At 38.5% G+C, this 13,273-nt stretch overlaps 1 protein-coding gene across 5 annotated transcripts in view; it reads left to right on the top strand.

Annotated features, from left to right (window-relative positions):
- The window catches only part of pbx4 (pre-B-cell leukemia transcription factor 4), a 430,967-nt gene that overhangs the window by 339,719 nt on the left and 77,975 nt on the right, over positions 1-13,273 (top strand). For all 5 annotated transcript variants that reach the window (XM_063035752.1, XM_063035754.1, XM_063035749.1 and 2 more), the window contains 2 exons: positions 4,350-4,594; positions 5,515-5,705. In XM_063035752.1, coding sequence (XP_062891822.1) covers positions 4,350-4,594; positions 5,515-5,705 — 436 coding nt within the window. The remainder of the gene's footprint in view (positions 1-4,349; positions 4,595-5,514; positions 5,706-13,273) is intronic.

Raw genomic sequence — 13,273 nt, 5'->3', positions numbered from 1 at the left:
CTTGTTTCCAAAATGCATCAGGCTTGTTTAGATGTTCCTTTGAACCTTTTGAATAAGGCCCCCCCCCCCACTCCTGGTATTAAAAGATGAAAAATAGACGATCAAATCCACTCTATTGCAGTTTTAGATGCTCTTTATTATTTAAATGTGTCTCCTGCAAAAAGGCTATGTCACCCTTTCCTTTTTCAGGTTTAGTAGGATTTTTTTCCTGTTGATTGGTGAATAACGCCCCTTAATGTCCCTTTTTTAACTATTTATTTATTTATTGATTGATTTATGAATGATCTTAGCCAAAAGGCCGAGAAGTGAGCCCCTTAATGTTCCAAGTACACAATTTTAATATATTACTGATCATAATAATCATTTGACTCCGGAGGAGAAGAAACTTGACTTAAGATCAGTTGAACAGCAATAAGTGAATTAAAAAAAAACACATACACAAAAAAAAAGCGCCAACAGCGCTGAACAAGAGGACTTTACCCCACTCTTAAAGGGGATATCTGAACCTTCTAGCACCCCATATTCTGCCCCACTGCCAATATGGCATTTAACATAGTCAAAAATGAAAACGGCATAATTTATCAATCCACCGATTTGTTACCATCATGTTTAAGCTCCTTCAGGCTGGAGCAGCACCGCTAATTTAAACAAATAATGAAACTATATTAATCAAAACAAATATATTACCCATCCTATAAGATATCTTGCTGTCAAGTAATGAAAAGGTGAAATAAAGCGACCATCGAGCATGTTATCGTCCATAACCAGGGCTACACAGTATATACATTCTTTAGCCCAACGTGTCTACAAAAGTTTTAGCTTTGTCAGGAGGATCAGAAATCTTGGTGGTCCCGTTGTAGGTGATTTTCAGCGTCGCTGGTTACAGCATAAAGTACTGGATTTCGGATTCTCTCAGCCGCTTCTTTACCTGGTCGAATTCCTTGCACTTCCGAATAATGGCTGCCGAAAAATCTTGAAAAAACATAAGCCTGGATCCCTCATATATTAAAGCCTAGGCATCAGTCCCACGGCGTCTCGAAGCCTCTATCACTCTTTGTTTAACACCGAAATTATGAAACTGCACAAGGACAGGTCAAGGACGTTGGTGTGGGCCCGGTTTTGGAGCCAGCGTACGATGAGTTCTTTCCACTTTAATGCGTCCAGCCGTGGTTTCCAAATCAAGGAAATTAAGCAGCCAACCCTCAAAAAACTTCGCTGGCTGGCTGCCTTCTGTACCTTCAGGTAGGTTGATGATCTGTATATTCTTCCTCCTACCTCTATTCTCAAGATCATCAATATGGTCAGACAGGCTTTGAACTTGCTTTTCTAGCGCCTGGATGCAGCTTTGGGCCTGATCGGCTACAGTCTCAACCGTGGAGACTCGGCCCTCGGCCTTGTTCGTTCTTGTATCGAGATTTTTAAGCTCCAGTATGTGGTTCTGGAGTGTTAGAGAGAGTGGACCCAGCTTCTCGTCCATCATTTTGGATATGTTCTCCGTAACTTCCTGAATTACTTGTTAAAAAGCAGGGTCCAACGTGTTAGCATAGCTAGCAGCAGCTAGCTCCTCAGCCCCGGGCGAGCGCTCTGTGCAGTCCATCTTGGCTGCCTTTTTAGTACTTTTCAATGGCATGGTGTTGAAACAGCTCAAAAAAAAAATCAATGTTCATGTTATTAAATCTGACACTTGGGCATATTAAAAAAAAGTTGAAACGGATATGTTTATATACGAAATTATCAGTGTTGCAGTGCTGAGCTCAGCAAAACAGACCTTTCACTGCGCCGCCATCTTGAAAAAAAAACCTGCTATTCATTTTTAGTATCTTAGAAAGAGGAGCAGGTCTAGACCATGATGACTTTGAGCCTGCTCTGCCTTGATCAATGTTGACCCTCAGTCTCAGCATTTTCCAATACTATTACATATTTTCCTCCAAGTCATGGTAACATTTCAGAATGGAATTCTTATTAATCTTTGCATTATAGATTTACAAATCTATAACGCAAAGATTTCCTTCTTTGTGTTATACGGATGCAATGAGAAGTATAGAGTTGATGGATGCTGGTTTCTGTATTTTGGATCCAGGACAGGTCATTCAATCCGCTCCTGTACACTGACTCATCACCACCTATGATTCAGTCAACAAGAGTGGTTTTGCCTGCTTATCCCTTTCTCTTCCTCCTTTCTTTATCATGGCATCTTCAAATCCACTGAAACAATTTCAGAATATACAAAAACCCTGAAGGTAAAATTATCTATTTCAAAACTCGGGATATGGATCATCAGGTCTTTCGGATTTATCAACTTTGAAGCTCATCAACTTGCCTCGTGTTATTTTTTAACTTAGTTCCTTCAGTTCATCATTCCTGCTCAACCTTTCATTCTCTAACATATCAAGCAAATTTTATCCATGAGGTAAATTATTCTGCTAGTTCTTCAGTTCTCATTATAAACTGTGCTGTCTCTGTTTGGAAGAGGCCCACATTTGTCTTCACTAATCATTTCCTTTTTATGTACCTATAAAATATCCTACAATCCAGTTTTATGTTTCTCATCAATCTACATACATCTTGCCTTCAATTTCATGGTCCTCCTCTGCCAAGTTCCAAAAAGTTTCTAATCCTTAGGCTACCCACACAAAATGCTGGAGGAACGCAGCAGGCCAGGCAGTATCTATGGGAAGAAGTACAGTTGACGTTTCGGGCTGAGACCCTTCATCAGGACTAACTGAAAGGAGATAGTAAGAGATTTGAAAGTGGGAGGGGGAGGAGGAGATCCGAAGTGCTAGGAGAAGACAGGAGGGGGAAAGATGAAGCTAAGAGCTGGAAAGTTGATTGGCAAAAATAGCTTCATCCCTCCCCCTCCGGTCTTCTCCTATCATTTCGGATCTCCCTCTCCCCCTCCCACTTTCAAATCTCCTACTATCTCTTCTTTCAGTTAGTCCTGATAAAGGGTCTTGATTCAAAGCGTCGACTGTACTTCTTCCCATAGATGCTGCCTGCCCTGCTGCGTTCCACCAGCATTTTGTGTGTGTTGCTTGAATTTCCAGCATCTGCAGATTTTCTCGTGTTTGTGTTTTTAATCCTTAGGCTAGCTGCTATTTCTGGCAACTTTCTAAGTCTCTTTTTTTGACATGATACTCTCTTTAATTTTTAGTGTCAGCCACAGATGATTTGATTTTCCTTTTGGGGTTTTAGTGCCTTTCAGGAATGTATTCTTTTGCAGTGTATGTATGCATTATTTCTTTAAACACCAGCTACTGCCATATATTTCAAAAAAGTGTTCTCCCAGTCACCCATTGCGAACTCTTCTCTCATATCTTAAGAGTTTATTTTGCTTGATTTAAGATTTTAGATATTTGAGATCTAAATATGGCAGAAAAGCCAGCATTTATTTATTACCTTACTTAATTGGACTTGAGAAAACCATGATGAGGTACCTTCTTGAACCTCTGCATTCTTTCTGTCAGTTTCAGGATCCATATTCAGTAATAACATAGTGATGGTGATACGTTTCCAAGTTAGGATGGTGTGAGGCGGAAAAGAAAAGGTGAAGGATTGGTAATCCAGTTGCCTTTATTATTATTTGTAGTAGACACCAAGTGTTTGGGAGTGTTAGGGAACATAACCTAATAAGTGTACAAATCAGCATGGAAGCTAATAGTACTATACAAAAGTATGTTTACAGAATATGCTTCAGTACATTGTTAATTTTTCTGTGTTGCATTGATTGCCAATATCACTTGAAACCTAACTGAAAAATGCAGGGCTTTCAGTACGCAATCAGTTAGTTGGGAATCATTGCTGAGGATCTTTTAATTGATTATTGATGCTGTTAGAATTGCTCTTCATTATTTTACAAGCCTTTGTTAAAATTCAATAGTGTAGTTTAATTTTGATATAGATCTTGAATAATATAAAATTTTAATGCACTGAAATGTTAAATATCAATAGCATACTACAGATTCATTGTGAAGTTATTTGTTAACCTTAGATGATAAATCTGTAGTTCCATTGCTAAATCCCAATCTCTGGAATTTTTAATCCTAATCTCTATTTGATATGTTTTACAACAGGCAGTGCTTCTGACCATATGTGAGAAGGCCACTTAAAAAGAAGCTTGTACATTTTTAAAGGATTTTCTACCACTAAAACATCTCTTTGACTGTATGTCTTGTGATTAGTTAAATGGTACATGTATCATTCTTCAATTCCAACTGCTTTACTGGATGGCAATGTGCTATATCATTTTAACACCTGTTGATTATGGCAAATGTATGGTTTTATTTCTTGGCACATTTTTTTATTGATGTTTCCATTGCAAAGTCAATAACAATCTCTTTTGCTCTACACAGTGCTGAGTATTCGGGGTGTCCAAGAAGAGGAGCCTCCAGATCCACAGTTGATGAGACTGGATAACATGCTTTTGGCAGAAGGAGTATCTGGTCCTGAAAAGGGTGGAGGTTCAGCTGCAGCAGCAGCGGCAGCAGCGGCATCTGGTGGATCACCAAATGACAATTCCATCGAGCACTCTGACTACAGAGCCAAACTTGCACAAATCCGACAGATTTACCACTCAGAGCTGGAGAAATATGAGCAGGTGTGATCCATATAACCAAACATTGGAAAGGAGTAATAGCTCATAGTACATTGGCTTTACTTCTTTTGAAATTTTGTATTTGTGTTCAGCAAATAAATCCTTTCACCAGTAGTAAAATCAATTCAAACATGAAATGAAGCATTCGGGTTGTTTGAGTGACAAACATTAGTGGATTGCCTTACAAGTTTATATTTAACCTTTGTAAAGCATGATTTAATCATAACAAAAACCAAATGTTAGAGCCAAGTGAATTTTTTCTAGAGAGATATTTACAGAACATAAGCCTCTACGTGTTAATGAATCTGGCATAGCTGGACAATAATGAATGAGAGAAACTTTGCTTACACTCCATAATTGTCCTTAAGTAGTGTCCAATGTTTTTACCTGGTGGCTGACAGCTTGACAATCTAAACTATGTACTTCAGAGGCTCATTCATAATAACATTTAACTTAATAATGCTTAACAAGATATTGATAAATGTTATAAAGCCACAAATGCCATAGTGTAAGTTAGTTTTTCTTTAAAGTGTAAAATAGTCACATTTTACAAATTACACTCTAATTATTCAAACAATACAATACAAATTCCTTCATCTAAGGTCCTCATAAGGATCTGCTTGTGTATAAAATGAAAATCTGACCCATCCACAGCAAATCTGTGCCTGACCTGAACTCAAGTACTTACAACTTTTTCCATTACCAGACTCAAAAGGCACTTGGAGAACCACATGATCCAATTTTTTTTTCTGAAGTTGTGGAGTATTGCATGAGAACTTTGTAGCATGTTGTCTATAGGAGCAGAAAGCTTCATTTACTGATATAGAAATAACACAAATCTCATTATTACCATCCATTTATGAATTCTATCTGATGAGTTCCTTGTTAATGCATCTTCTAATCTTGGATTGTTCTGTGGGTAGGCATGTAGTGAATTCACCACACACGTCATGAACTTGCTTCGTGAACAAAGTCGGACCAGACCCATTTCACCAAAGGAGATTGAGCGCATGGTTTCTATTATCCACCGCAAATTCAGCTCTATTCAGATGCAGCTAAAGCAGAGTACATGTGAAGCAGTGATGATCCTCAGATCTCGATTCCTTGATGCAAGGTAAGTTTCAAACTGCAGGCATCTGTTGAAACTGTTGATGCTGTTGTTACTTGTAAAAGTGAAGTATTGCTAAATCTGTATGAGTTTTTGACTGCAAACTGTTAATTAAGGACTGATGGAGAAAGTACCTCATTTCTCCACTTGCCACTCGAGAAGCCATCAATGGGCAAAGATTCAAATGTGAGGCTTTCCATATTATACAAAACAAACTGCTGTCATAAAATGGCTGCAGATCTACAGGTGAGCATGTGTGTAATAAAGATGTTAATGAAACTCTGTGGCAATGCTTAAATGTGTGCTAACTACACAAATGGAAGCTCAATGGAAACATGAACTCGAATGACCTGGTTTCATGCTTGTGACTTGCTGATTCTATGGCACTGTAATTTCCAAGGAAGCAAACATTGCAAGAATGGTACTGATGGATAATATTGAACTTTGCAAAAAAAAAATCTAATATAATGAAAGAACATAGTGACAGAGTTTGTTTTATGGTGCTGTTAGTTATAATATATATCCAGTGAAACACCCAAAGAGAAATGCTGGCTGGTTTTATTCTCATTAGAATGTAGGAGGCTGAGAGATGACCTTATGAAGTTTTGTAAAACACTAAGAGGCATGGTTAGGGTAGGGAATTTGAGTCTTTTTACAGAATACATAGGTTTAAGGGTAAGAGGGGAGAAATTTAAAGAAGATCTGAGGGGTAAGTTTTTCCACATGGTATGTGGTAGTTATATATGAAGTGAGTTCCAAGTGAAGTTGTAGATGTAGATATAATTACAGCATTTAAACATATATACATATTTGGAGGGTACTAGGATGGCAAAGGATGGGAGACAGGCCTAATGTGAGCAAATGGGATTCGGTAGATAGGCATCATGGTTTCCATGTGTAAATTGGGCCATAGTAACTGTTCATGTGCCATACAATTCCATGATACTATAATGTTAAGAATACATGATACTGAAGATTTGAAATAAAGACACATTCGGAGTTGGGTATAGGACAGCATTAAGTGATGCTGGTAGGACTAATGGTGAAGAACTGTAACATTGCTTTGAAGCTTGAAAGAGGGGATCATTTTCATATCAATACATGGGATTGGAAAGTGAAGCTGAATAGGCGAGAAGCCAAAGAGACAGAAATTGAGTTTCACTGTAACCTGAAAACTTACCAACCATGTCTTCTACGTTGTCATCCAAATCATTGATACAGGTGACAAATAGAAATGGGCCTGGCACCGACCCCTGAAGCATGTTACTAGTCACTGGTTTCCAGTACTAAAAGCATCCTTCCACTCTGCTTCCTATCATCATGCCAATTTTGTATCCAGTTAGCCTGCTTTCCCAGGATTCCAGGGAGATGTAACTTTTCAAAGCAACCTATTGTGTGGAACTTTATTAAAGGCCTTACTGAAGTTTGTATAGACTACTGCCTTGCCTTCAATGACCTTGAGTCGTTAGTTTGTTTGTGATGTGCCATGTCATATGACATAGGCAACCATGATCTATGACCATGATTGTTTTTGCCAATTTTTTCTACAGAAAGGGTTTGCCATTGCTACCTTCTGGGCAATATCTTTACAAGACGAGTGACCTCAGCCATTATCAATACTCTTTAGAGATTGTCTGCCTGGTGTCAGTGGCCGCATAACCAGGACTTGAGCTGCTCATACGATCATCCATCACCTGCTCCTATGGTTGAGGGCTAAGCTGGTGCTACACCTTGGTCAACGGTGACCAGCAGGCTAGTGGAGGGAAGGAGTGCCTTACATCTCCTTCGGTAGAGATGTATCTCCACATTCCCCCCCCCCCCACCACCTTCAAAACACTTAAATCAAATTCATGAGACCTGATCTCCCACACACAAAGCAATGCTGATTATTCCTAATTAACTCATCCTTAAAATGCGCACATGTCTTATACCTGAGAATCTCCTCTAGTCACTCACCTACCTAGATGTTAAGCTTAGTGGTCTATAGTTCCCCAGTTTTTCTTCGCAGCCCTTATTAAATAACATTGGCCCCCTCCTGCCTTCTGGCACATCACCTCTTGTTAACAATGATACATATATATATTAGCCAAGGCTCATTCAATTTGTTCTCAAGCTTCCAACGGTGTTTTTGAATATACCTTTGATATCGTTTTGAGGAGGTTACCAAGGAGGCTGGTGAAGGGAAGGTCGTGGATGTTGTCTACATAGACTTTTGCAAGATTTTTCACAAAGTCTCACTTGAGAAACTGGTCCACAAGGTTAAGTCACTTGGCATTCAGAATGAAGTAATCATTTGGATTCAACATTGACAATGGGAGAAGCCAGAGAGTGGTAATATATGGTTGTCTCTCTGACTGGAGGCCTGTGATTAGTACTGAGCTGCAGGGATCAGTGCTGGCTCTTTTGTTCTTTTACATATATGTTTATTAATGACTTAGATGATAATGTGGTAAACCGGATCAGCAAGTGACACCAAGATTGGTGGCTTAGTGCACACTAAGGACAGCTATCAAAGCTTGCATCCTCACCTCAACCAGCTGGGCAATAGGGCTGAAAAATGGCAGATGGAATTTAAAGTAGACAAGTGTGAGATGTTGCACTCTGGGAGAACAAACCAGGGTAAGACCTACACAGTGAATGACGGGGCTCCATAGTGTGTGGTAGAACAAAGGAACTTGGGAATACTAATTCATAATTCCTTGAAAGCGGCATCCCAGGTAGATAGGGCAGTAAAGAGAACTCTTAGCAAATTGCCCTTCATAAATCAGGGCATTGAGTACTGCAATGTTGAAGTTGTATAAGATGTTAATGAGGTTGAATTGAGTTATATAGGGAAAGGTTGAAAAGGTTAGGACTTTACTCCATTTATCACAGGAGAATTAGGGGCAATCTTATAAACATATACAAGATTATGAGGGACATAAGGTTGGTTGAGACTAGAGTAGAGGTCATAGGTTTAGGGTGAAAGGTGAAATATTTAAGAGGAATCTGACGGGGATCTTCTTCACTCAGAAGGTGGTGTGAGAGTGGAATGAGCTGCCATCAAAATTATGAGGTTCAAATTCATCTTTTAGGACCGGATTGGATAGATATATGGATGAGAAGGGTATGGAGGGCTATGGTCTAGGTGCAGGTAGATGAGACTAGGCAGGAGACAAGGCTGGCATGAACTAGATAGGCCAAAGGGCCTTCTTCTGTGCTGTGGTACTCTAAGACCTGATCAGTCCCTGGAGATTTAACTTGATACACTTTAAAAAATCCAGCATCTCCTCTGCTGTGATGTGTACTATCCTTGATTAACTATCTCACATTCTGAAATCTTCATGTTTTTATCCAGAGTTAAAAGAAAGGTGAAATATTCATTGAGGATCTTATTCCTCTTTTATGGCTCCACACATAGACGCTTACTTTAGTCTTTGAGGGGGCTTGTTCTTTCCCATTTTACTGTTTTTCCCTTAACATCTTATAACATCTCTTTGGATTCTTCATTATTCCTTCTGTCAATGCAATCTCATGCTCCCATTTTGCCATTCTGATTTCCTACTTAAATATACTTTTGTATCCTGTACACTCATCCAGGGATTCACTTATTCTCAGCTGATATATCTGAACGTGCATCCTTTTTTCCCCTTACCAGAGCCTCAATATCCCTCATCATCCAGGGTTCCCTAACCCTACCAGTCTTATCCTTCACTCTACAGGAACATGACAGACCTTGAATTCTTGTTATTTTACTTTTAAAAGCCTCCTCCCCCGACTATATCAATTTATAACCAATTTAACCAATTTCCCCTGGGATCAATAAAGTAATGCTATGACTATGACTACTATATACCAATTTGTCAGCAAATAACCTGCTGTATTCAACTTTTGCAAGTTCTGTCTAATACCGCCAATATAGAACAGTACAACACAGGATCAGAATCAGGTTTATTATCAGTGACATAGGTTGTGAAATCTGTTGATTTGTGGTTGTAGTACAGTGCAATACATAAACAAAGAAATTAATATAAGTTACAATAAGAAGTATAAAAAATCCATAAGTAGTGCAAAAAGAGAATAAAGTAATTTGGTACAGTGCAGGCCCTTCAGCCCTTGGTGTTATGTCAGCCTTTTAATCTACTCCAAGATCATTCTAACACTTCTCTTGCACATAGCCCTTCATTTTTCTTTCACCTATGTGCTAATTAAGAGTGTCTTAATTGTCCCTTCCTCTGCCACCAACCCTGGTAGTGGATTCAATGCACTCACCACTCTCAGTGTAAAAAAAACTGCCTCTGACATCCCACTTGTACTTCCCCCCCCAATCACCTTCAAATTATGTCATCTCCTATTTGCCATTTCTGCCCTGAGAAAAGGTTGCTAGCTGTCCACTCAATCTATACCTCTTACTATCCTGTACACCTCTCAAGTCATCTCTCGTCCTCCTTTGCTCCAAAGAAAAGAGTCCGAGCTCAATATTTTTCTTGTGAGTCATGCCATCTAATCTAGGCAACATCTAGGTAAATCTCCTCTGCACCCCTTCTAAAGCTCCCATGTCCTTCCTATAATGAGGCAATATTAAGAAGAATTATCTCAAAGTCCTAATATTTAATCTATATGAAATAATTCAGGTTTGAAAACACAATTAAGGTAATTTTAATTCTTAATCACAAAAGATAACTAAATCAACAAGGATTGTCAATTGCTTTTTGTTCTATTGAAAGTAATGGAAAAGTAAATTGGGCAAGATAGACAACACACTGCTTAACTGTTATTGGCCAACACTAAAAAATTGTTATTAGTTTAAAATTAAAACTTCTCGTATTCACATGAAATGAAATTAAGGGAACAACATTAGTTGAAGCAGCCAGCTAGTTTAGAAGAATGAAATGAAAGTTAATGTAGTTATTTGCAGACTCTTGCAACAAGAAGAAAGTATGAATAGCACTTAATCATGGGCATTACACTTCCTGAAGAGTGTGTACATGCTGGAGCATCTGGAGGATAGATTTATTTGTTGCTGCAGAACAATGATCAAATCTAACAAAAAACCTGCAATCATTGCTTTTGGCCAACCACTAAATGGGTGGGATTGGTAAAGTAATCACAGGCTGTTTTGCATTTATTGCATAATCTCCTAAGCATCACAATAGGAATTCAGATCTTCAGGGGAATACTCTATGCCCCTGTATCACAGCAATACTTATTCATGCTCCAAACTCGGCTCGTCAGTTATTAATGCTGTACGTGATTTCCTTGTCTTCCAGAATAATGCTCCATATCTTTTTCCTTAGTGTGATTACCTATTCTCCTATTAAGTACATTAGTGATTTCTATTAGTAACTAGCTTCAGATTAACATCAATCTGCTCCATTTATTTCTTAGTGACCATATTATTTCAATGGCTTCCAGGTTTTCTTTTTACTTCAAGTGGAAACAGTTTTATAATTATGCAGATCCTTGTTAGGTCACTCACAGCTTTTGCAAATAAAATAAGACCGAGCCATTTCATCCTATTCTGGCAAGTGTAATCTCACAGTTATCACCAGTGCTTTCTCATTCCAGCCAAGGCTTCCAGGAGTTTAACCTTGACCCCATTCTGCTCTCAATATTGTTCCTCAATAGCATTAGCTTACTCTCTGGGGTCAATTTATGCATGTTCAAATTTCATCTCGCCATTATCTCTAAACTTTTATCTGTATCTCCATTTCTCAGCTCTCTATTGAAAAGATAGAATTTCCGTCCCTAATTGTTTTTGTGAAGACATTGATAGTAAAGGATCTCCCACAACATTGTTATCCAGACTGTTTTACACTTTTAATCCAGCATAGTGAAGGAATGGTAATCTATTTCTAAGACAGACTGGTGGATCACATAAGAATTTTGGTGTTAAAATATGGTTAGTGTCCTTCTGTGTCTAATTGGAGCAGTTATGTATTAGGTCAGTGTTTTTATGGAAGACTTTCTAAGTTGCCTCAATAAATCCTACAGATGATATATACCACAACATTAGTATGCCACCGGTGGAGGGAATAAACATGTAGTATGGGGGATGGAGTACCAATCAAGTACATTAACTTGTTCTGCGTGATTTCAGGTTTTAAATACTTTTGAAGTAGTACTATGAAGACTAGGTGGAGCAGTCCACATGCTCCTGACATTCCTTATTGAGTCATATTCCTAGAATCATAGAGCACAAAGAAGGCCATTCAGCCCATCACATCCATGCCCACCATCAAGCATCCTTCAGCCAAAAAAAAATAATCTGCTGGAGGAACTCAGTGGGTCAACAGCATCTGTGGTGGGAATTGGACAGCTAACATTTCAAATCAAAATCCTCATGCAAGTATCAATTTCTAGCACTTAGTCCATAATGCTCTAACTTATACTGTCAGCCAGAGATGTACACGATTCTTCAGCTATGGCCTAATCAAAGTTTTGTAAAGTTGCACTAAACTATATGGTGCACCAATTTCTTCCAAATAACTTTGTAGTTATCTGTTAGAATAGATGAAATATGTTGTTGACTTTACAACTTTAATAAGTCGTGAACGCCTAGTGCCTTTCCACAACGTAATTTTTGAGGAAATAAAGCAATGTAATCCAATTAATTTAGCTATGCTATTGATTCTTTATGGCTATTAATTTTAACTATCAACCAAGCCCTTTTTCCCACCATGTTCTCACCACTACCTCAGTTATAATGCACCAATAATTCCCCAGGCACATGACTGTTAAGTGGACTGTGATCCAAATGTCCACACTGTATGTGTTTTTATCCTGCCAGTTTTAAAATAATCATACAAATGTGCTGTGTCAGCTGTCAATACTGTCATCTAAGGCAGCAAAATAAAGCAATAATATTTTGGGCAGTGAATTGTAATTTTGTCAAATGGTCAACATCTGTGTTCTCTGTTTTTCTAGTAACTCTGCTAGCTGACAGATTCCCCACTTTACTGCAGTTTTCAAGCAATATCACATTTGAAGGCATTACAAGGCAAACACTAGCGTGGGTTCCAAGTATACAAGTAAATATGGAAGGAAAATGTTGAGCAATTGACAAAAAGGTCCCTCACTGGCCAGCACTATGTCTTCAAGAAGAAATTTGAAGAAACCTTTGCCTCTTGCAATAAAGGACAATGTACCAGATGCCTCCCTAATTGGCTGTTACATCAGTATGGTAATTTTCAGTGACATATATATACCTCACCACTTCAGATGTCAACATTTCTAATCTCTCCATTTCAAGATCTGTGGCATTTCTCAGCAAATAACCTGACATTATTTTTCTTACTTGTCCACTCTGTTCTTCTATAACCTTTTGAAGTCTCTTTGCATCCTCATCACTACTGACATTGCCATTTACTTTGATTCATCAGCAGACCTGTCAATGCTATGTTCACTGAGCTAAGTTGTTTATTGTGAACAGCTTTGGCCCAAAGGCTTTGTCATGGCTGGTTCATTTCTTCCCTATTGAAACTAGTTGTCCTCCATCTACAAAATTTTCTTAAGATTGACTTTTTTCTCTTCTCCATTATCCATTACAAAATGGCATTGCTCATTGCTGTTCCTAGGTGTTCGCCATTGTTACA

Source organism: Mobula hypostoma, chromosome 29 (assembly GCF_963921235.1).
Source record: "Mobula hypostoma chromosome 29, sMobHyp1.1, whole genome shotgun sequence".
NCBI lineage: Eukaryota > Metazoa > Chordata > Chondrichthyes > Myliobatiformes > Myliobatidae > Mobula > Mobula hypostoma.
The sequence above is the reverse complement of the archived record's forward strand: the minus strand, read 5'-3'. Positions and strand labels throughout refer to the sequence as shown.